This window comes from Hirundo rustica, chromosome 1 (assembly GCF_015227805.2).
Source record: "Hirundo rustica isolate bHirRus1 chromosome 1, bHirRus1.pri.v3, whole genome shotgun sequence".
NCBI classification, from domain to species: domain Eukaryota; kingdom Metazoa; phylum Chordata; class Aves; order Passeriformes; family Hirundinidae; genus Hirundo; species Hirundo rustica.
This window is the reverse complement of record NC_053450.1, coordinates 21,283,055-21,309,084: the sequence shown is the minus strand read 5'-3', so window position 1 is coordinate 21,309,084 and position 26,030 is coordinate 21,283,055. Positions and strand designations below refer to the sequence as shown.

The 26,030-nt window shown below is 38.7% G+C and overlaps 1 protein-coding gene across 2 annotated transcripts; it reads right to left on the bottom strand.

Annotated features, from left to right (window-relative positions):
- Positions 1-3,128: 3,128 nt before the first annotated feature.
- Positions 3,129-24,582, bottom strand: ANKRD46 (ankyrin repeat domain 46). 2 transcript variants are annotated; one of them, XM_040061528.2, is made up of 4 exons: positions 24,545-24,582; positions 10,798-11,140; positions 9,210-9,368; positions 3,129-5,162 (listed from the first exon to the last, which is right to left on the bottom strand). In XM_040061528.2, exons 2-4 carry the CDS (start codon positions 11,106-11,108, stop codon positions 4,946-4,948), a joined length of 687 nt encoding a protein of 228 aa, XP_039917462.1. In that variant the 5' UTR covers positions 11,109-11,140; positions 24,545-24,582; the 3' UTR covers positions 3,129-4,945. The 2 variants fall into 2 exon arrangements, with proteins under 2 accessions (XP_039917462.1, XP_039917454.1); XM_040061520.2 differs by lacking the exon at positions 24,545-24,582 and adding an exon at positions 24,266-24,397.
- Between the last annotated feature and the right edge of the window lie 1,448 nt (positions 24,583-26,030).

The window sequence follows — 26,030 nt, the reverse complement described above, 5'->3', positions numbered from 1 at the left end:
AGAGCTGTAGACATTGAAAGTCAAGAAGGGCCAGCTCAGGTTGCAGAGCTGCATGGCCACCCCTGTGGGATGGTGTAATCACAAGCCAGTGAAATCCTTCTCCTGCTAGGAAGCTATTACTGGTCACTCCTGGCACTGCTTACAAGCATTGGGATTGGCCTTTAAGCAGTGATTCATGAAGGTATCACACTGCTCTGCCCGCCGTGCTGCTGTCTTGGCTCACTGAAGTCACTTCCCTCCTAGTTTCTGCAAGCCATACATAGCACACAAAAAATTCTGTTCCAAACGTCTCTCTCCCCATTTTTTTCCTTATCTAAAAGGCAGTTTAAAATCACAAATGGAAAGAAAGTCACTGGAAGCCACGGGTACGACTTGTTCACACTTCGACTTCATAAGACATTCTAATTTGTTGCTTTCTGGTTATGGCAATTTCCAGTAGATTCCCCATTCCCTTGGCATTAACAAAGAACAACAGTTTTGTCTCCCTGTCATTAGGAAATACAAGTTGCTCAATGCTTATTTACAAGAGTGAATTACAAACTATAAATGCCTACAGCAGAGACACATTTTTCAGGGTTCTGCACACGCAGACTGCTCAGCTGCAACACCAGAGCACTCACCCTGCTTTGCGTAAGAGCACAGACACACCACATCACTGTCAGTCAGGGACTTCTAGTGTTCATCTCAGATTTCTCTGGCAGCATGGCCCTGGGAACACTTCACTTCCCAGCAATAAATAGCAAAGAACTACCAATTAGTTGCATTTGTTTCCTAATACTACGTGTTTTTAAAACGTTCTCTCCTTGAAGCATTTGTTAAGAGCAGTACAAAAACACCAGGCAACAAAAAATTCAGCTGAAGTACTTAAACATGATTAAGATAACAAGCCCATCATAATATTACTCTGCGGGTGCATGTCCTGAATTGTCACAGTTGTCACCAGAAATGAATTTAATAATATTAATACAGATTCAGGATTCATGATTCAACAGTATTTCACCACTTAAGAGTTCAGAGAGAACTGCAGGTTATGAAACTGCAGTGACATTTGAATTCTTCTAGAAAGCTGCAAAACCACAGATGAAAAGTGCAGGAAGAACTGGCAACATTTTTTGTAGTACTTTGGATCACTGAGGAAATTTTACGAAGTATATCTCAAGGAACCAATCTACAGTGATTAATACTGAAACATAAAAAAAGAACAATGAATGAAGGAAAAGCATTCTGACCTTATTCTCACATCACTGAAGAGTTATTTTAACCACTAATTCCAATATGAATTTAATAAAGATCTGACTTCAGAAACAGGAACAACTACAGAAACCAGTTAATTTGTGGGTCAGCTGAGGAAGCTATCAGTTCTGTTAAACATCAGCTTGGGGTAACATTTAAATATATGCTAGACTTTTGAAAATCCTGAATATGATACCAGTCAATATTACCCTTTTTTTGAGTTTTCAAGGAAGTCATCACTTGCAATTTATACTTCTGAATAAATTACTTAATTTGCATTTCTCTAAGTAATTATGACCAAATATATTTTGACTAGAAAAAGAACTACCTATCTAAATAGGCAGAGCTGATGATTTTTACTTATAAGTTATTAAAAACAGCCTTAGATATTCATTGACTCATGGTAAAATCAAACTCCCAATCAGCTGCAAACCCAGAAACTACTGAGATCTTGTGTTTCAATATTTCATAGTGAAACCGTGTTCTTTCTCTCACAGGAGCTTTTCATGATGAAAAGCCCCACAGTGCCAGATCACATCCAGTAATTAACTACCTGTTGTACCGTGGCAGCCAGAAACAATAACTACTCATGACAGTCACCCAACAGAACATTCCCTTCTCAAAGCAAATTACCAATATGAGTGAAAACAGAGCCCTTGGAGATGAAGAGATATGGAACGTGAACAAGTTACTGTGAGGTAAGATAGGTGTGATCTTGCCATGGGATAAATGTGAGCACCAGGACAGTCTACTGCAGAGGAGCAAGTGTCCATCCGTTTTACATCCCAGTTTACCATGCACTATCTTGTCCACAAAGTCGTTTTGTGTCGCTGGAAAAAGAAATCCCTTCATAGCTGTTTGTTTTCCCTCTCAATTCCTTATTCCATTTGAGCTCATTAGTCTAAGAACAGCTTGAGACAACAATCTGTTTTGGATTTGAAGAGTGACTAATCTTGAATCTGTATTAACATTATAAAATTAATTTCTGGTGACAGCAAGGGATAGTTCTGTACCTGCACTTGCAGGACAGCATGATGCACCTGTTATCTTAATCATATTTAAGCACTTGAGCTGAATTTTGTGTTGCCTGGCACAAAAGTGAGTACCTGGATGAAGGTACTGAGACACCACTGCAATAACAAAGAAATCTTACCTACAGGCAATCCAAGATCTATAAAAGTCTTTATACTGAAATAGTAAAAGCCCCTATGACAAGTAAGCTAAAGTTACGGAGGTAAATTTGTTCTTTAGAAGCAACGTTTGAAAAGGAAGACATTAGGGTTTGTAGATATATTGAAAGGCACAGCAGACCTTTGTTCAGCAAGAGGTATATACAGAACAAACTCCCAATTTTATCAGACATTTATCATGTTCTTATTTCAAGGAGCAGTACTCATTACACAGTGAAGTTCAAACAGGGCTTTGGATTTCTTTCTGGTTTAAAACATGAAATATCTTAATTTCAAACACAATTTTTCAAACCTTTCCAATGTGTAGTCCCTGCATGTCTGCCTATGCATGCCTGCCTATGCATGCAGTGAAATAGGAAAGGCTACTTAAGGCTCCAGCTTTGTTTTCGTGGTTATGTTTTGTACCCCCTTGTAGGTAATCTCTAAATTTTGAGAGGCCTCTAGACCGTGTGGTCAATACCTGAAGTCTCAGAGAAGAGAGACAGCCAGACAGCAATTTTAATTCAGCAACAATACTGAAAACAAAGCAGGCAAATCTAAAGAACCCATGCTCTAAAATCTCATTTATAGCAGCTGCATGGTGGCCATTTCTTGTGTAGGGAAGTTCCTCACTTCTGAAATACTCATTATCAATGCACAACAAACTTAGTAAAATGGGGCAGCATCGTTACTGCTGCACTAAGGTAATAATAAACCAGAACATACTTACTACATGTATTTATTTGTGGCATTCACCCATACTGAGAATACAATTACAAATTATGCAGACAATACATACTGAAAGACAAAGTCATTAATAAAGATGCACAGTATTATTAACAGAAATGTAGTTATTTAGACAAGTAAATGTAGTTTAGGTATATGATGAGTTAATATTTATCTGTTCGTGAGCAATGGTAACATAAGTGAAATACTCAGAAGAGGAATATGTTCCTATTTTTTGTTTTTATAAGATGTCTTCTGCAGCATTGTGCTGCTAAAAAAGTATTGTGTCATTAAAGTCTAACTTAAGAACTGAAATCAAGATTTATTCAGATGCAATTTAGGATGGGGTCCAGCTCCAGCGAAACCCACATCACACATTAAAACAAAGACAACAACCCCCTTCATTCAAACCAATAAACAAGAAAGAAAAATACACATGGTACCAGAATAGATCCATGTAAGTTACAATTGAATGTACAATAAATGTTTTATGTTATTTAGCAACAGCTGAGGAGTGGTTTTAATTAAAAAAAAAAAAAATTGATTTCTTAGGCTCACAGAATTCATTTTGTTTGCGACTTTCAAGGCAATGGCAAAAGAGAATTAGATGTCCAATCAGCATGGGGAGAGAGAACCTACTTTCTTTGAAAACCTCCAACCTACTATGCAATACCTTTCTACCCTTCATAAAGGAATATCTAATGGATTTGTATCCCTAGGTTATTTACAACAAAGGGTTTCACAGCAAAGTACAGAATGGATCAAGATTTAATTTCATACAATGTTCCTAAATATTAGTATTTTAAATACCTTTATTCTGCATACTCAGAAAATAATTCATAAGCCTGTAGGTTCTGTCTGAAAGCAAGTGAAATGGAAAACAATTCTAGAAAGGAGTCCTATTCAATCAAGTACTCGCCACAAACATGAAAACACAATTACATGGTTCAGATTGATCCTTATGGGAGGAAGAAAAAAATATCCTTCATTATATATTTCACAATGACCTTACAGAATTATTATATACATGGCAGAACACCTAAATCACTTTTTAATTACCCTTACAAAGAAAGGTTTGCTTAGTAACATTTCAACAAAAATGCAAAATTTTCAGCCCAAGGCTTCTTCAACAGCACAGCAAACAGTTTTATTCTACAAAATTCACTTCAGGCAGGTATTAACAACATTAAATTCATCTGGGGAAGACACACTACATTAACCTAATAAATAAAGGAGTGATCTATACATCAGAGACACAGTAAAACTTGAACTATTTCTCATTCTTTTCATAAACTAGCAGAAAGGAAACTATGGAGAGGCATTAAAATAACTATGGAGTTGCAGCTTATCACTATCTACACATCAGAATGTGTTATTACATTAGTGAGATTTCTTGAGGAGGACTTTTAAGAGTGTTTTTCTTTCAACTGAAGCACTTACAAAAAAATCCAACAACAGATTTACCTCTCTTCATAGGAGAAATAAACCAAATTAGGTTCTGTACTAGGATATATTTTTCATATGCAGGGATTTAATATTCATAATGAAAGAACTTTTCTAATCACAAAATTTATCAGAGAGGACTTTCTTCACATCTTGCTTGCAAGTCAAGGTAAGTCAGAGGTAGCTTAGGAATGCTTTAGAATTTAGTGTTTTACTTGAAATTAATGAATCCCTCTTTCAAAGGGGTTAATATTAAGTACAAAAGGCAAACAGTATATACAGCTGCCACTGTCTGCACCAAGAGAATAATTCCAAGCTCAAAATAAGATTAGTTTAGAAGAGGAAAAAGGACACTGTACTTCTTTGCATTTGCTTCAGTGCACCAGTTCAGGTTGGTTTTCTACAAAAGGAAGCACCCCACTAACATAATATGCTATTCCAAGGGACAGAAGAGCAATGACAATGATGAGGAGCAGCACTCTCCAGAAGCCCAGGTCTTCCACAAACTCTTGCCATGTTGTGCGGAAACTGGAAAGAACTCCTTCACCTTGCTGTAGGTTTGGATTAAGAAGAGAATGGCTTTCCATTGCACTACAAAGGATTAAAGTTAAAAATACATCAGAGCAAAAGAATGCACCTCTAAGTATGACAGTAATCCTACTAAGGGCATCTGAAACATTCTAGATTAAAAATTAAACCCCCCTACTGACATATAGCATTGCTTCTGCTAAATCAAGACAAATCAGATCAGGAAAAGACTCCAAAATCTAAACTTATTTTAGCTGAAAGGACATTTTATTAACCTGTGCAAAGAGAATGATATTTGTGTGTGTATGTATAACCACACTGAATTTTCATGCCTGCTACCTAGAAGCCTTCAAAGGTCAGTCCCCACAATTCCTACTAAATGTGGCTTAGCAAAATATAATGCAGCATAAGTTAAGACCTCAAGGGGCACACATTATTTGTTAAGAAAACAAATCATGACTAAAACTAAACTCTGATTAATAAAATGGAAACTTTAACCAATATTAATTGAGATACTGAATTCTGCAGAGACCTTTAATACTCTGTCCTTTACATGCCTCTTCTCTAGCATAAAAGAAATCACAGAAAACAATAACTTTGGATAACAAGAAGTTTGGAAACCTGATCACGTTGGCATTGCTGTGTTTTCTGCCATATGGTGTTCAGTGACTGCTTTGATGTTTTAGCATTCCACTACCAACCCATCAGGCCCCCTTAATTGTCAAACTATAAATTAGGGAGTGGAATTCTCACTTTTAATGAAAAACAAATATAAAATCTGAGCAAGGCAGTCTTCTTGACAATTGATCACCTTCAGAAAAGATGTAAGTAGTCTCAAAATCTTGCAAGGCTTCTTGTGCAATTCTCTCAATTTTGCTGGTTTCCCAATTGTAACAGGAAACTATCCACTGCTTATGAAAAACCTCATGAAGAGTATGAAATCCTTTGCATAGCTTGACTTAAAATTTGGGCCATCTGCAGTCTTACTACTTCTCACTTGAGTGAAGTTACACAAATGGGTGTTTACAGGATCAGGCCCTGACAACCACAGAGAGGAAATGGTGGAATCAACTAAATACTCAATGATGTCAATATTAGAATGTAAGAAAAAAAAAAAAAATTCCCCTCTTTTAACTACTTCCCATTACCATATTCCTAGATATTTCTTACAGGGCTAATAATAAACATTTAAAAAATCAAGGAAAAGTAATTTCCAAGTAAAAACTAATTGTAGAAATGCTGCAGTTTTTCATGACAGAAATAAATTTTAAAAAGATGGCTATCAGGAAAATGTCTCATTCACTAAACTCTCTTCTAAGATTACACCATGGGAAAACTTCACACTATTCATATGGTGTTTTTTCTCAGGAAGTACAACCACTGAAGAACAATTATCCTAGACTCCCACAGCTTGCTCAAGTATTGCAGCATCATGTGCACAAGATTTCAGGAATTACCTATTAAACAGCCTGTATTTTTGTTTTTTAAATATTTACCATGCTGTAAAGTTATTTTAGCTTACCCATAGCTGCAGGATTTAGTCATCTTCCTTGCTTATTATGATTTCCCGAGCAAAACAAAGTGTTTAGTAAAAACCAGTCCTTTGTGCAGAACACAACTTTTCTTACTCAGTGAGTACTAACTAGTTAATACATAACCAGAGAGAGGTTAAATAAAGATGCAGTGCAGTTTAACTGGAAAGGTCACACGCTTGCTCATTAAAAAGGGTACATATTAAACATTTTTACTACTTTATATTATGACCCAATTAAAATCAATGTTATTCAAGATATTTTTTCTTATTACAAATTACACCTGCGTAAAAACTGGTAATGCAGCGTATCCTTGGAAGAGTTTGTGCCACACAGCCCAGACAGATGTTCTGTGTCCAAGAGCAGGTGGAGTTCACATTTGGACACACTTGTGGCACAGCCACAGGTCCTGCTGGGCTGTGCAGAAGGACAGATGTCTGTGTGAGAGAGGCACTGAGGGAGCTCTGCCTCCTGGCAGCAGGAGCACAAAGCAGGCAAAACCAAATCTGACCTGGGAACAGAGCTCTGGCCTCTGCTTCCTGAGCAGCAGCAACTGTGTGTAACAAGGAGCAGAAAACTGAAGTCAGAGACAGGGTTTAGAAAGTGTTATTCCTCCATAGGTTCATATGTAATGTAAGAGTTCAAAGGTCAGAAGACAGAAGACATTAATCTAAATGTCTCTAAAACGTGAAAATAATACAAAGGGGGAGAAGTGAAACTGTGGAGGTCTGAAAAGCCAACGGTAAAAAGCTATTATTTATTTACAAAGCAAACAGCGCACAAGCTCGTTTGCTTTGGCTCCCGTAGGCATCTGCTATTTGTTACTTTAAAAATAATGTATTTCAGGCATTTTAAACACGTTCCCAAACAAGCTGGGTAGTTCACTGTTTATGTCTCTGTGCCTGTCCCCAAGGAGAGTTGCTGATTTCCTGGCCAAAGCAAACAATATAACATTTATGAAGGTCAAATAACAGAAAGGAAACTATGTTTGTTAAAGGGACACCATCAAATGCAAAATCAAAATTTAAATGGGGCTGAGTTGTTCATCCTTATGCGTAAATAAAATTCGCCTTTTAAAAAAAAGTGCATTTCTGTACGTCAAGAAACTTTCAATAAAATTAGTGAAGTCAGAAAGGTAATATGCACTAATTCCTACAATGTATAACCACGTAATTTTGAAAATAAAATTTATTCTCTGTTTCAGGGCCTAAAACAGAATCTCTGACACGTGAGGTCACCTGATGTATAAGAAAGAACTTCATGTCTGCTCACTGGGAGTATTGGGTACTATTTCAGAAAAGGTTTCACCTTCTCTGTTTACTCAGTTTAGATCTAACTCCATCTATACAGCTTCTTTTCTGTTTACAGCACAGCCTGTTTACATTTTCATATAAACCAAACAGTTATATGACAAAACTCCCTGTCTTTTGTGATATAATGTTCCAGTAGTCATAGTTGATGGTCATCATTAGAAAATATTAAAAAAGCCACCATTTTTTTGAATGGGGGTAAAAAGCATATTAAGACATACTGGAGAGCAGAAGTCACCATTGCTTTATAAAACAGGACTGATAGTTTTCTTTACATAGTGAAAATGTAAAGAAGCACTTGTTTTGTGCTTAGTAGGACTGCACTGCATTTTTCAGGATAGCATTAACTGCTGGAACTGACTAATTCACCAAGCCTGTTCTCCTTATATGTTTGTTTCTCCACTGAGAAATTTCTATTTTATGGCATACAGTTCTCAGCTGCATTTTGTGCTACAGAATCACAATATATTACTACTGATTTCCTCTCCCTTGTAATCCCTTGTGTAGGATTTTGTCTATGCCATCCCAATTTTCTTCAAGGATCTCACTTCTTGGTATCACTAACATGCTTCTAGTTCTCATGCTTTTGCTTTTTTATTTAAGAAATTTGCAAGTAAGCATAGTCCCAGAACCAGACTTTTAGGAATTCATTAGTAATTTCTCTCTAACCCAAGACTTTCCCTGAAATGATCAGCAATTCTCTCAAAATCTTCAGTTCTGCATTAACTATCCCTTTAGCCACCATAAAATTCTTATTCTCCACCTTTTCCAGAACTACTAACAAAAGAAATTTTAGATACGCCATATAAAATCCTTTATTCAAGTTCAATGGATGAAAAGTCTGCTACCCCTTTTTTGCAGAGAAAATCATCAAAAGGATGTCAGGTTAGCCTGTGATACTGTGAATTTTGCATTTTACACTATTTCCTGCTTGGCTTTGTGGTAGGTGGTACCACATTTCCACATACCGTTTTCCATTACAGAGTCCCACATATTTGGGACTCTGTAATGGAAAATTAATTAGTAATTAGTTTTTAAAATTTCTACCATAAAATTAAAATCTCAATAGAAGTTCTTTTTCTTTTCTTACATTGGATCTGTTTAAAGAGATTTTTCCAATATTTAGCACTCAGTTTTGATTTTCTCTGATAATGTCAGGCCATATTTGATATTATCTGTTTTGAGGAATAAACAATCAAGTCAATCCCAAAAAATCTAACAGCCATAAATATTATTTCTCCTGGTACTTATTTTTGTTTGGTAAATACCTTTCGCTTTCAGCCGTTTGCATTGTCTCCAGCTTTGAGTGAGCTCCTCTGTTAAATCCTTTCACCTCTTGCTCCTCTAAAGATTCCAGCAGTCTAATCACATCTTTATTCACACCCCTTCGTTTGGCAAGAACAAGAGGTGTTGCACCTTGGTGGTTGCTAAAACAAGCCCATAAAAATACGTAAGAAAATTTTAACATAGAAATTTTGTAACAAGTCAACTCAGCACAACAAATTACAATTTATAAGTTCTCAGAACTATTTTGTTCTATCAGACAATAATAAATTCCAATCTATCCAAGTTACAGCACAGCACAACTGATATAGAAGAAAATCAGTATATTTAGGTTTGAAATTGCACAACTCTTTTCCCCTCTAATAAAATGAAAATTCCTAGGACTCTAATCTAATTGGAATCTCTGGGTGTTACAGAAAAAAAAAAAAAACAAAACAAAAAACCAAACCAACCCAACCCAACCCAACAACAACAACAAACAAAAAACAAACAAACAAAAACCAAAAACACACAAAAAAACCAAACACCCACAAAACAAAACAAAAAAAAAACCCCACACAAACACACACACACAAAAAAACAACCCCAACGACAGTAGATTTATGGCAATGTTCAAGTTTAAGCTTAATTTCAAGAAAGAATTGTGCAATCTGGCTCCTAATAGTTCCTTTTCCATTAGGGTATTAGGACATGAGGCAGAAATGAAATAAAATACAGATGGTCCCTCTGCTGCTATTAAAATAATACTTAATAGGTCCAGAGCTGCCTTTAGACAAGGAATTTCCACCAGAGCTGTTTGAAATGAGGGGAAAAAATCCCAACCCACAACCCATAAATAATCTGGTCTACCAATAACTAGTTTAGCTGAGTTGAAAACATTAATGAGGGACAGGTGAAAAAGGAACAGATTCAAAAACTCAAAGGTTTTGACATTACTCCTGTTTTTTTGCACACATTGTGAATATACAGAAAGTTCCACAAACAAAGTAATTCAGCACAGGAATGAAACAGCTAGTTATTTTGCAGCTTGAGAGCTTCCATCTGAGCACTGGCATCTGACAGCTGCTGGAAGCCAGAAGGAAAGAATATACAATATTCTGACTCACAGACTTTGAGGGAGGGCAGAAACACTGAAAGGAAGCATTGTTACCAGAGGAGTACGGGAATGAACTGACACACACATATACTGTATTTTCTTTGTCTTATATAGTACAACAATAGAAAATGGGGTGGAGAAATTCTTTTAAAGTAGTCAATGTGATTTTTTCTTTGGTGCCAGCCACCCACACCTGGTTGTCTGGCCAAATCAAGGCAGAAATGTCATCAATGAGGCAGAATTAGCTACAGCAGTTCATACTAGCAGCAGCTATTTCCATTTGCTTTGCTTGTTGCACAGACTAACAGAAGTGGCCTCTTACTGTTTTCCTGCCTTTTTTTTTTTAAATTAAGTGGTATCTTTGTAAAGTAGAATTGCACACAATAAAGCATTTCAGCAACAGCAGATTTATATGCAAGGCTCTGGTGGCAGAAGACTAATGTATTATAAAATATGTACTGTAAAAAGTAACGTACCATATATCAATTTTAAGTCCATTAGAAACTAGGAACTGGATGGTATCGACATGCCCACACAGGTGAAGGGCTGTGTTACCCTGGTAATCAGTGGCTAGTAGGTCAGCACCAAATTTATGCAAGAGTTGACAGATGTCTACATTGCCTCTGGCTGCAGCCAGGTGAAGGCCAGTTCGGCCTCGGCTGTCACGAATATTTGGGTCGAAACCACTCTCTAAGAGCCGTTTGGAATAGTTAAAATCTCCATCAATACAGGCCTGCAGCAGCGGCACGTTCGTCTGCGAGGAGTCGTTCACAAAAACGTAGGACATTGCTCTGATTCCCTCAGGAGAGGGTGACCAACCTGCAAGTAAAAGGGTGAAGAAATGACGGTGAAACCAGGCAAACAAACACAATGCTAATATTCACTAGACTGCTCAGGTTCCCAAACAAGAATGCAAACTAGCTTAGAGATCAACTCTGAAATCTTCTTGCCATACACATTAACTTTGTGTGCTGCACTCCCTTCTGGTAAAAAGGAAAGAGCTCACACCTCTGGAAAGAGCAGCAAAGCTTTGTTATGAGAGAAAACTGCTACGACCTCTGCCACAGATGCCAGGTGATTGGTTTTCAACCCAGTAAGGAATTACATGTAGTAGAATTTGTATTAATGTGCAAAACACCACAGATTGGGACAGAAGGGAAGAACCTTTCATAAATGGGAAACTAAACAATTCAGTTCAATGGTACAGTCACACCAACTGCAATTTTTACCAGCTACAAGCAAAGGTGCTCCAATGGATTTTCATCCTCTGAATCTGAACTTCAGTGCACAAACTACACTACAGCTAAAAATGCTTGATTAATAAAAACACTAATTTCATTCTACAAGAAATATATCTTTCAATAGTCTTTGCAGAACATTATTTTTACAGAGTCAGAGATACACAAACTACTGAATAAACAAGAACAGCAATGTGGAACACAGAAAACTGAATGCCATTAGGTGAAGTTGCCCACCGAAAACTGGAAGTGGGTGCAAGGAAGATGATGGTAAAATGAAGCACAGAGCTACTGTGGGTTTGACTAGAACCTCAATATGGAGAAACACAAACGTAGTTTCTCTGGCTTAATGTTATTAAATAAAGGATTAAGTTCGTTTCTGTATCAGGACATAAAAGAGAAAGATAAATGTTTCACCATGGATTACTTGGTATGGAATATTTGATGAACTATGATTTCGGTTTTGCAGAAAAATATTTTAAGGGTGAGTCAAATCATGAGGGTATGATGACACTGTGTGCTTACAGGACACAGAAAAAATTACTTGAAAACAGTAAGAAAAAAGAGAATGATTTAGCAAGAGAATAGTAGAATGTTCATGAGGCAATTTTAAGAAGCAAGGAAAACATCTAGAAGACTGGAAAACAGTCCTCTTTTTGTACTGCCTCAGAGAGGAGGTAAAAAAGAAAAAAAAAATCATGCAAACAAGTAAAATTCCTGTAGAAGAAATCTCAATAGAGACATGACAAAGTTCAAGTGACAGGAGGTAAAAGTGATTTCACTAGATAAGCTTTGAATAGAAAGTGAACTGAAACATCACTTGAAACAGTATTTTTCAATTGCCCAGGGTTTCTATTCTGGGCTCATGGTGTAGCAGTGTTCTGATTAACTATCTGAACCTCTTATTAAAACTGCTATACACAGATTTAAATTTTCTCATCTATATAAGGTATCCTTCCACACCAGTGGACTTATTCAGCCAGGAGAATGGAAACATGGCCAGTAGCCAAAGAATTCAATTTAAAACCTCTCCTTTTTTGAGAGTTCATAATGTCTTTATTTTATAGCTCTTCCCCCATGTTTTAGATCAAATTCAAGATCAAAGTACCTACAGAAGTAATTTCAAAATGTTTACACATTGGTCTGAATAACAGCTCTAGCACTGGAGGTTGTTGAGATTAATAAATCATATTTAAACATCACCAGGCTGTGTTTCCTAGCTGGACAAATTCTGCTACATATATCAACACCATCTAGTTTTCCAGTGAAGGAATGCACAACGTTTTTTTCTTATTGAATGCTGAAGAGAAAGAGGTAGAAATAAATTCTATGTCTTGCTATCTGTATAAGGAATGATTTTAAGCAGAGTACATTCCTCTAGGCTGCAAGTATGTTTTCAAGCACGTGACAGTACATCACTGGCTCAAGAACCCTTTTCCACAACCATCTCCAATAGCAAGTGGCCAATTCACTGATACACCATAAACTTAGTGTGAGACTGGTGTCATGTAGGACAGACAGCTTCCTCATAAACCTGTACAAAAAGAAAGGAAAATGTAATTACTCGAATTTTCAATGAATGTTACAACCCCCGGATGATACAAAGCTATGATTCCCAGCTGACAGCAATTTGAATTTTCTTGCCCATTTTTCGCCCAAATCATGAATTATATGAGAATTTTTCTTCCACTCTGCTTGTCCAGTCTCCACTGAGAAAAATAATGGGCCCAGTTTTCCTGCTATGTGATTGTGACCTTTATATTCTGCACTAAATCTTCCCTAAAGCAAGATCATACATCATTGTAAAACCTCCAATTATCAGCCATAGTAGCAGCGGATCAATACCACAAACCCCTATTTGCATTTGACAAAAAGATCGTGGTTTGCTTGTAAAAAAATGCTTCAGTGTTTAAACCTGCTTAATAAAACAAGGCCTAACATAAATCAACATGAGAATATTATGCTGGAAGAAACTCAGGCTATTTGAGAAACAGCGTGGCATGCTCTGTTAAATATAAGCTAATGCTTGTATTTTCATACCAGACGTGTATGTCTGGTAAAGCCTTACAGAATTCCCCGTGATGAAACATTAGCTAATAATACCAAGGAAAAAAAGAGGCACCTCCTTATCTTCTCAGAAAAGGAAGCACAAAGACAAGCAATTAACAGAAAGTGTAACTGGAAGTCATTCTGATTCACAATTCATTATCACTAGAATATTCTAGCACTGACTACTGATGTGTAAAAGACTCAAGTAAAACCTTAGTATTTCACAATAAGAAAGACAAAGATTAAGCAAATCCTTCTTCCCAGCATATGAAGATTATAGACTAAGCAAATGCATTCACAAAAAAAAAAAAAAAAAAAAAAAAAAAAAAAAAAAAAAAAAAAAAAATCTGGACCATCTGGTTTGATTTATCTTTCTGATTAAAAAGATTTTTTTCTACCAACACAATTCTATTTCACATATGGCTAGTTAACCTATGCCAAATACAAGCTGCAGACAAAGCTGAACTATGCACCATCTTTAAAATGTCAGTCCCCAAATGACATGTTCTTGCCTCAAAATTAACCCAAGCTAGCAAAATTTCCTGTGTAAGAAAACTCATTAAAAAAACACAAGTCAACTTAATTAGGCAATTTTGATTAAACAAATGGTGGTTACATTTCTGCCCACAGTATCAAAAAGCTTATTATTGCAATGACTATCTAATACAACAGATTCAGGAGCAAAATTTAGAAACAAAACAGCATTAGCCATTCCATTTAAATCGCTTCTGAAAGGTGAATCAGGTAATGACTCTTAACCTCCATAAGCAGATATACTACCAGCAAGAACTGATTTCATAAGCACCAATTAGGACAAATGAACTTGCATTAGTAACAAGACACAAAATATTGCAAAATGACCATCCTGAACAACCCAAAAGGTTACTACTACTAGTTAAGTAAATTTAGTTTTTAAAGACAGAAGCAAATGACTGCTTGTAAAAAGGCATCACAATCTACTGAAAATGTATCTGTTAAATAATATTTTTGTTAAAATAAAAAGCTTTGCTTTTAGTAACTTGGTACTTGGACAGAAAATTAGTTTCGTTAAAAAAAAATGTAAATTCAAAAACATCCTCCCAAGCTAGAAGGATTCCCATTAGAAAGGCATAATATAAGATACATCTTCCCTAGATTTATACATCTATTTAGCCTCAACACAGCGTACTTCTTAATTAATAACTTTATAAATTATGCCGTAAGCCTCTTCAATGATGCATGTGGGCTAGTACACAGGATAAGAAAATTTAACCAAACTGTTTTGTTTTCAAAAGGAATGCCTATATTAAGTGATTCTGTAAAAATACTTTATTAAATGGGAGTCAGTTGTCTGTCACTATACTGTGTACAATGGCAACTCATTGTCACAGACTCCTCTGTTGCAGGACACATTCACACCTGCAGAAGCCAGGAATGATCTTGAAAAATTCAAACCACAGAGCTAAATGCAAGTTCTGTCACTTCTTAAATTAGTCCTAAAATTTGTGCACAGTTTTATTTTACAGTAAATATATGCTGTGGTCTCTCCTTCCCATTAAGTTCAACAGCTACCAAGCAGCTCCAGGAACAGGAGAGAACAGCTCCACGAAAGACAGAATCACTCATGGGATGCATCCCTTCACTACAAAAGTATTAATGAACCTGCCAAATTGGGATTAATCACCAAGTCACTGCTCCATAGGACATACCAGTTCTGCAAAACTACAGTATTTCCCACTCTGTCCAGGAAAACTGAACTCATTTCCCCTATTTTAAAACAACACATCAGCACCACCACACAATATCAGATTGCGCCATTGTAGAAATTGCTTCTCTGCTGTGGACTCCGGGACGGTGTGGATGGATGCAGAAGAGAGATCTCTGAAGCTGGGTTTTAGAAGATGAGCTTTATTGTAAAGGATGGGGAGGCCTTGCTCTGAGCTGCCAGGTGCAGCTCGTGGCAAGGCCTAAGAGGTGGGGGAAGGGAGAGGAAGGGAGAGGAAATTCCAAGAGAGGAAAGTCCTCGGGGAAGGGTGCCAGGCAAAGAGCAAAGAGAGACCAACCCACCCTCGCAGCCCCCTTATCAGGGGGCTTCAAGGTGGGCTGGGACAGGACTTGGGCCAATGGGGTTACAGATACCTGATACTTCAGGGGAGGGGTACAGGTGTGGGATGAACCATACATTGGGGGTGAGACAGGACATTCCATTTGACCTCTGGGTCTGGCTGCAGGTGACCTTCAGCTGGTCACATAACTGTCTTCCCAGACATCTAGTAGCTAGGACATCTCAAACATCAAAACTTACTTTCAATTCTATCTCATTTACAGGTTTCACATTCTCAAGAGTCCAAGCAGTCATATTTATAGGGCTTTCTGGCTTAATCCTCCCCAACACTCCATCCTTGAGATTTCTGAATATTAATACACACTCTGACATCTAGAACCTAGGCATCAGTAAGATTACCACTAGGGAAACTGCCACCACCAAGAAATGGAAACTACAACAAATCCAGGAAATAGTAACTTCCTATCCCAGCAAACACACCATACGTGTTACTTGCAAAATTTGCATTTGTCAACTCCCTTGTGGTAAACAGCAACCTCTTCCTGTAATGCATTTTGTGAGCACTTCAGTGGCAGTGGCCTGCAGAGCTCTTCCTCTTTATTATTTAAGTGAATGAAAAACATTCCAGTACTTTGCGTAAAATGCTGAGGGAGAAATTCCTTGCTAAGTTTTCATGCAGACATGTATTTATGTGTAAATTACTGAGTAATTTAACTGAATAAATACTATATTTAGTAAAAAATGATGTTATCAACTTATTTCCATCTAGGAAAGAACCTCAGTATGTGCATTAAAATCCACTTAAGTTCTCTATTTTCTATTAGAAACCTTTGTTTCTTCAGCACAACTGGAACAGTTTTATGGCTCCACTAATATGGAACTGCTGCTAAAAGCAGCACCTCAGATAAAGTACAGCACGATGCCTATTTTACACACCACTATATTTTGCAGATTTTCCCTTTCTACCTTTAGCTATTTTTTCAACAGTTCCTGGATTTGAGGTATCACAGCAGGTTCTTAACACCTGCATCCCCTCTCATGTCCCTAGTCAGCCACACGGATAGGTTCTAACAGAATAACATTATTTCTGCCATTTGTTTCCAATCATTCCCATTCCCTTATGTAGACATGAGAAACACAGGTAATGATCTCTTGATCTCAGGACCATCCTGTAAGCAGAAACTCTGGTGCACTGCATATACAAAGGGCTTTACAAGTACAGGCTACAAAGTGCTTTACTTTATGAAAAAGTTTTAACCACTATTGCTGCTCTTATGGATCAGCAGATGACGGCATTGGGAAACAGGGAGCGTTGCACATTATTGCCCACTACGTCAATACTACGAGGTAAAAAATATACAAGACCTCAAATGCCAATCCAGGGTTGAAGAATGCTTCCCCAAATAAAACAGTACAAGTCTTGTGCACTTAGGCACACAAAACAAGGGAAAAAAATAAGAGATCATTCTTTTAAAGTGCCTTTATCAACAAACAGATCCACTAACATTTTATCCTTGCTAAACTTAACTGGTAATTCAGTTGCATTACACGTGTGAGCACATTTAACTTATATCAAATATACAGATAAGCATTTTTGAACATCGTTCATCTTTCATCTTCTGCACAAGAACTATTTAGGAAAAAGGGAAATTTACAGCTTTCTTCAAATAATCTGTAACTTTAATTCCCCACAATTGGCTCAATTAAACCAGTATATAGCTGTAGTACCTCTCTGATCATTGCGGCCAGTTTGTATACATCTGTTTTTATATAAAATTTTTGAATCATATCGGTCATAATTATCAACCTCTTCACAAAGCTTTGCCCAAATTCCTTTTGTGTTTCTGCTGGGAACTATATGCTGGTCAAGGAAATATTAGAGGTTGTCACATACTGTTTTGTTGTTGGTTTAACCGTCTGGTTTGTAAGACAGTAGAGAGAATTTGCTCCACTCTTAATTAAGTGTTTGTGTTTAAATTTGCTGCAGACTCGGAGCAGTGCCCTGGAAAAGACATTGACAGAGAACAGGAAGGTATCTCCGGCTGGCCGCAGGCTGCGAGGCAGGAACAGCCCTGGAGTCTGGATGGACACTGCCACCACGTGGACTGATGGATTCCTGTGCGACTGGAGGGACACACAGCCACAGAACGTGAGTTGGGTTGAGGTGGGAAAGTCCTTAAAAAGCCATCTGGTCCAAGCCTCTTGCCACGGACAAGGACACCCTACACACCACCAGACCAGGCTGCTCAAAGCCCCATCCAGCCTGGCCTTCAACACTTCCAGGGATGGGGCATCCACGGCTTCTCTGGGCAACTCGTTCCAGTTTTTCTTCACCCTCACAGGAAAGAATTTCACCCTTATATCCCATCTAAACCTTCCCTCTGTCAATTTAAAGCCATTCCCACTTGTCCTATCCTTCCATGTCCTCGTAAAAAGCCCCTCCAGCTTTCTTGTAGGTTCCCTTCAGGTACTGGCATGGGGTATGAGCCTGGGCTCACACAGACCACTTTTTCTACATTTGTGGTGTTTTCTATTTTCCTGAGAAGGAAATTATGAAAGGCCTGGAAATAAGATTTTATAAAACTTTATTAAAAGGATTCTGAAATCCAAACTGCTACTTCTTTGCAGTATAAACAGCATTCTCATTTAAGCTTTGATCCTCTATTAAAGAAACGAGGACTTAGGTATGTTGCTTGAGTTCTGAAACAAAAGGTATTTAATTTTAAAAAGTATGTCCTTATGCCTGTTTCTTAAAAAACACCCCAAACTAAATCCAAAACACCACACACACAAAAAGCCCAGTCCTTACGTAGACAAACAGTAAGTACAAGATTACAGTTACTAAATGGGGAGAAACTTTGTGTCCAGCAGGAATCATCAGTAATCAGAACTTAACAAAAGCAATAAAGCAAAATAAGAACCTGTCACCAAATAACTTGCTATATAGCTCCTATTTTCTTACTTTTTTCCTTCTAATATGTATAATAGCTTATATGTCCTTAAGTCATACACAACCTTGATAACACGGCCTTAGTGTGCAACATTAAATCTGGTTTAGTGGCTAGTGAACATAAGTCACTTTTAAAAGCAGATGTCTCCTAAACTTGTAAGTCATTTATACATAACTTTATGCTTGGCTTTACCTTTAAAAAAATATCTTGCTCTGCTTGTTCATTGAAGTTCATTATTTTAGACCAATGATGTATTTATATCAATACACCGATGATAAGACAACTAACACTGTCAAACACAACTCTCACTACAATTGCTGGGTACACATATTTCTGCTCAGAATTTTCATGTTCACACAGTAAATCACTAAACCAGTTTATCAAAGACAAATAGTAAATTAATATATTTACTCTTTCAAATATTCTTAATATCTATCAACACAGCATGACTTCAAAAACCTAACTGTATCACAGTGAATCATGTCATGTAACATAGTAAGATGAAATGGTAACACTATTAGGATTGTATGTCTAACTAGTATATACATAATGATACTACTGTTGCATAAATAGTTGCTTCACCACGCTTAGGCTCAAAAATTTCTCCAGGTAGGCAAACATGTAGTACTTGTGTCTGCCCAACTTCAGTCTTAAGGGACTGAAGGGGGTAAAGCAGCAGCCTAAGCATTTCCAGGACAACAGGCAAGTCGGAGGAGAATCAGGGAAGCCAATCTCAAGCTCCTGATCTGCACAGGGGCTAGAATTGTCTAAAACCTGCAAGTAGCTACTGCAATAGCTCAATTGATGTTTACCAATTGCATCAATTTATCCTGCTGAGCCTGAAAACAAAAGACATCACATATACAGGGGAAACTTCTGCCTTTAGATAACTTAGTAAATACCAGTAACTCATCTGTAAAATACTCAATATTCAACATGAAACCTGGTGTCTAGTCAATGAACAGCAATACCCATGTTTCCTTAAAGAGGTTTGACAATTTCTATTTGAGGAAAGATGAAGAGAAACTATGAAAAGTCCACGTCAATTATTAATTTTGTGAATAAAGAGCCAGCATAAAAGTAGCCACAGCAGATCACAACAAAGGTCCATTTAGACCTAGTATAATTTTTCAAATGGTGGGAAAAAGCAAAGGCCAGAAAGTACATTCAATAGGGTAAGCATATATAATATTGTTTTTTCTATTCAAAATGGGTGGGGATTTGGCTCTGTCTCTGCCTCTGAATCTGCTTTCTCCTCTTCAACACAAATACTTCTAACACCCACAACATGCTATGCTAATTTCTCCAGCTCAGTTTCTATGAAGAACATCTTTTGATCTTGCTGAATCAAGGGCTTGGTAGCTTCCCTTGTGGACCCCCAGATCTCCTGTGGGAAGAACAGACTGTGAACCTCTGCCCGTTCTTTTCCTGCCACTCATGATTCTACAGGCCTTCATCACAGCCTCTCAGACATCTCTTTCCAGGATGAATTTTGATGCCCAGCTTTCTTGAACATTCCTCATTTGGAAGGGGGCCTGTGTCTATGACCATTCTTGTTTTGCTTCTCTGAATCTCACTCATTTTTACTCTGTTTTGTGAGCTGGGAAACAGCAGGGGTGACTCAATCAGGATGTTTGGGGTGAACCATGGATTAGCGAGATGACAATATTCTTTGCTTTGTTGTTTACTTGTTTCTCAGTAATAGTCACTGTTTGTTTTACCTTTATCGCTGCTGCTTAACAGTGTTGTTACATTTTCATGGAACCATTCATCAAAACTACAAGATACTGCTCATTACTGAGAGCCCAGTATTTCATAGGGGAAGTCAGAATTCTCTTTATGCTATTTGAATCCCTTTAGTTACACTGAACTCATGTGCCAGTAGGTTGCATTATCCAGTTACTCAGTTTTACAGGGTTCTTCTGCAGCTTTTCCTATCTTTACAACCCATGTCCTGGCAAACACTATCACCTTGTTGCTCACTTCCTTTTCTAGGCTGTACATGCAAATTCTAACAGTTCAGAAGCCAGAACTGAACCATGCAGAACTAAAGTTATTCCAGGCCTACTAATCGCATATTGAGTAGAACTGGTGTCCTGGATCATATTGATCTGGCTCACCCAGCGCTCTGCTTTCAACAGCAGCCATCAGAGATCCTCCTTTAAGAGAGCACATGAGCCAGGCTGCTTCTGCAGTCCATTCTCCACACACACCCAGCAGACACTATAGTACATTGTGGACCTCCCTGAGCAGCTCTTTTAGCAGCCCCTCAACAGACTTTTTGTCCACTTTCTACCTCCTTCCTGTACCTGCTCATGCTGCCACCAGAGTGTCCCTGTCATCCTTCCCTGTAACCATCTGAAACCACCTCCCAACAGCCCCAGCATGCACCTCCCATTTCAGTGCCTCAGCACTGGATGAGTAACTCTCACTTTATTCACTGCCTTCATTGCACAACTCTCGGTTGTGCAATGAAGCAATATCCTCTGTGAACAATCCTGACTTTTCAGTCTTGCCTCTCAAGGAAGCTGATCCTCTTGTCCCTTTTGGTTGCCCTTCCCTATCCCACTGTATCCTTCTTCCAGTGCAGAGACTGGAACCACACACACTACCCCAGATGAGGGTGCACCAGCCACAACAGCAAAATGGTGCCCTCCGTCTTCTTCTCACTACCTCTCTGAGAACAGTCACCATTTTCCTGCCTCTCTGGCTGCCATGGCACACTGAGCTCAGGTTTCCAGGGAACATTCAATGCTAACTCCAAGCACTTTCTCTTGATTGGTGGCTGAGAGTTGTGAGCTCACCACCATGTGAGCATGGTTTAAATTATTCTACCGAAGACACCATCTTACTTTGTGTACACTGAAGCTCAATGTACCATCTTTATGCCTCCTTCCTTTTTTTTTGCCAATTTATTTTTGCCTTCTTCATAATTTTTGAACCCAACCACATCAGCATGTAAGAAATGTCTTTGATGCTATACACATCCATTCTCCTCAAAAGCCTCTAGTATGGCTCTTTGTCTTAATGCTTCCTGAAGATCCATATCACCTATATCTACAACTCTACTCAGTAACCCTGAGTAAAAGCTGATGAGCCTTGGATGTAGCAAAACTCTGAAGATGCACCCAGTCTCAGAGAGACCCAGCCCCTAAGGTACTAACACGTAACATGGACAGGCATGTTCTTCTGTGGATAAAAAACTCTGAGGTGAAGACGACAGATAAGCATTTTACACCATCCACGGGAAGCCCATACACCCCAAGCCTTTCCTGAAATGTGATGCTGCCCTTTTCCTGTCACCATCTACTACTACTGGTCAGACACTCTAAGAGATCTTCCAGCACGCTGAACAGCATCATCAATGACCATTACAGGATTTATGTGTTTGAGTTTCTATTACAAAATTCAGCTGATGTAGCTGCATTACTTGGATGTCAGAAATTTGCTGACTGACAAAGCTAGCGTTTAAACAACTCTGTTCAACTCAGCCAGTTGAAATTTTATTGATAAAGTAAAAGAAAAAATGTCACTTGGAAAAATGGTGTTGATCTATGAATGAAAGCCAGGTAAGTCCTGTAAATACCAACAAGGCTGCAGTGGGAGACTGCACAAGATAAAACCCTTTTTCCCACATATTTAGTAAGCATGATTTTTAAATAGCAAAGCAAACTACAACAAAACTGACCCTTTCAGCATCTGTGCTCTTGACTTACAAGCACAATAAACACTCACAATGGAAATTTGGTGGAACAAGCCCATGCACTCAAGACAGGCCTGTTGCCTACTCTAACAGCATTCTATGCATGGTCCCTCCAAAAAGCTCAATGCTTCAGGGATCGTGTATTTCACATAACATGTATAAACCAATGCCTTCTAAAATATCTTATGTGCTTATATAACTGATCTATCTGGAAGTGGAGCATCCACAACTTGAGATCATGTGGGGAGATATTAACTGACAGACTGACCAAAAGAAAACAGTGGCAGCCCACAAAATTCCAGCATACCCAAATCCCTAGAAGAGCCTCTAGTAACAGTTCACTCCTTGGACAACCAAGTTTCTCAGATCCTGAGCTGCAGATGAGGACTTCAAGGCCACATGTGCGCAAACAAGTTCAAAAGAATGTGAGGCAAGATAACGCAATTAACTTGAAGCACTGCGTCAAATCCCTCACTCTCGATGATGAGACAACTTTAACTAAAGGATACCAAAACATGCAGAAAGGAAATGCGTCACTGAATACAGATCAGAACTGAATTTTGGAGTCCCCTCTTGCAGAGGGCAAACACACTACTCTGGTAAGAAGACAGCAGATGACCATACCACACCTCAGCTTTCAACTCATCTCATCTTACTTGTCACACTTCAACACGAAATGGGCACAATTAGCCATTGTCATTTCCTGATTGTCACCAACTCTACTGTTCAGACTGCAAACATTAATATAAATATTTTTCTTCTAAAAAGCAGTTTAACAAGTTCTTGCTTGTAACCTATTTCACAAACAAACAAAAAAGAAAAAATTATATTTAGTCTACAGGTAACACTAAGCTTAGGCCTCTGCTGCAGCAAACAAAAACATTATTTTTACAAACCAGTCACATTCATCTAATAAGTGTTCAGTTTTTGCTCTTCCTTGACCTTTTGGAAGGCTGGTCCTGAATATCAGCACTCTCTGACAGTTAGAAACTTTCATATATTATTAATCTTAAAATCTATGTTAAATTAATCATGTATTAACATCATCCTTTAGCTCAATTTATTTCCCTCACGGTGTTTACCTTGATGGTTAAACAGAAAGCAAAATCACAATTATTCTGCAAAATTAAAAAGAAAGCCAAATGCCTCTTCCAACAGACTCTTAATTTCCCTACTTGACTCTGGCATACCTTTCTGTTTCTGTTCCAGTTTTCTTTGGTGTTTTTGTTTTGTTTTTGTTTTTTTTTTGTGAGAATGATTAACATTATTTAAAGAATTCTAGAGTTCATGGGTAATACTAACTCCTTTAACTGGATCACTGGTAGTCAGTGTCTACTTTTTCAGCAATTCAACACCTTGTAACTACCTAACATTTTTTGGTTTTATGTTGCTTTCAACTGCTAAGAATTTCTTCTACAAATTTTTGCTTGCAAGGTTACAATTCTAAGCCCTCATTCTTTAAATTGTTATTGAACTTATTTCATACTCTAGTTCTCAGGATCACCCAATTATTTCTGTGTAGTACTATAACCCTCTTAAATACTGTCAGTGCCTCCCAACTCATCACCACCAAATTAAGACAGTAAAGTTTTAATTGCTACATCAAGACCTCTATTAAATATTTAATAAGATTGGTCTCAAGACTAATCTTCAAAGAAGTAATTTTATACCCTCTGATACCCGGATTTTATGTATTTGCGATTCAGTATTAGTCACTATGGTTTGTCTCTAGTTACTTCCCTATCCTGTCTACAATTCAAGAGTTATCCCTACCTTTTCACCACAATAACAACATGCAGCAGCTTTAGCGCGGTCTAGAAAATAAGAAAGGGAACTCCTCCATTTCCCTTAAAAACAGAAATCGCTTCATCAAAGACAGTTATGACAGCAGGTTAAAATACGCATTTCAGTTTCACTTATCTTTTCTCCTAGAAAGCACGTCCAAAGCCGCACACTTACCACCGCCCTGTCAGCACGGCGGCCGCGGCCCCGGCCCCGTTTCCCTCCCCTCCCGTGAAGGCTGGCACCGCTCCCGCCCTTCTCCCACCAAACGGCATCACAGCGCTCCACCTCTCCGCCTCCCGGGCCGGCCTCTGCCCGGGGCCCGTCCCCGGGTCCCCTCCCCGGGCCTGGCACAGGCCTGTCGGGGTGGCAGCGCCCTGCCCTGCCCTGCCGTGCCCCCCCAGGGCTCCCGCTGCCGCCGGGCCCCGCGCGGCCCGGGCCCCGCTCCCGCCGTACCTGCGCGGGGCTCTCGGGGGGCGCCGGGGCCGGGCGGAGCGAGCGGAGGAGCGGGCGCGCGCGCCCCCTGCCGGGGGGAGGCCGCCGTGACCATCCGCCCCCTGAGGCTGCAACCGGGAATAGCGGGGACAGCGGCACCGGCGCCGTGATCGCCCCGCCGTGCTCGGCTATGCTGACACCACGCCTCGAGTACTGGGCTCGGTTGTGAGCCCCTCAGTTCGGGAAGGACATTCGGGAGCTGGTGAAGGGTCCGGAGCACAGGTGCTGCGAGGAGCAGCTGACGGAGCTGGCGGTGTTTAGCCCGGAGCGATGGAGGCTCGGTGCGACCTTATCGCTCTCTACAACTCCCTGAAGGAGGCTGTAGCCAGCTGGGGGTCGGGCTCTTGTCCCAGATAACAAGTGACAGGACAAGAAGATATCCCCTCAAGCTGTGCCGGGGGTAGTTGGGGTTGGACATTAGGAGGAATTTCTTCACAGAAAGGGCGATTAGACGCTGCCCAGGGAGGTGGGAGAGTATACAGCCCTGCAGGTGTTTAAAGACTTAAACACTGGACCATGGTGTGGTTGATGGGGTGATGCTCCAGCACAGGCTGGACTCGATCTCAGATTACAGACACTCACAGAAACTTTATAAACAAATGTGTAAATACTTTTTCCTTGCTAAAGGAAAGTAGGACCTTTTCCCGTCAACCCTCCCCTTTCTGCTTGAAAAGTGTCTGGTGAAAAGGAAAACAAAACAAAAAAGTAGAGTCTCAGACCCATTGTCACTAGTAACTAGAGTTGTAAAAGCTCTAAAGAACAGTGCACAGGCAAGGAAGTACAGTGAAGGTTTTTGGTGGGTGGTTTTTTTTTTTTTTTTTGTCTGTTTGGTTTAGGGTTTTTGTTTTGGTTTTCTTCTTGTTGGTTGGTTTGGGTTTTTTTGTTTGGTTGGTTTTTTTTTTTTCTTTATAATTCAATACTACAACAATGGGTTTATTATTTTCAGACAATTCATTTTGAAAGACAGTATCTAAAATAAATTATTAAGGTCCTCTTCTCTTATTTTCTCAAATACACAGTCATATTCATTTGGCCTAACTAAAAATCTTTTCCTTGAGGTACAACCCAAATGAACTACATGCAGTAGAACAAATAAACAGTTAGAAGGGCATATGCATTTCAATAATTATAGATACATACAAACAAGCTAGAAAATCTCACGTAATACAGATCAGGTTGATCTCTTTGGGATATTTCAGAGAGAATAGAATTATTTTTTTACTGTGCTGGCATAGAACACAAGAACAGTTGTTTCTGCTCTAAGGCTTCTTATATTGTATTGTATGTGTGGATTGAACAGCAGTTCCAAATGTGCCAACATCGATGTTATTTGGCATTATAGTGACCACAAGGACATGTATGCAGGTACTTTAACTGCCTAATAGGACTTCTGAATATGATTGGCTTCTGTTAATCACACACTCTTTAACCCTAACAATTGCATAAA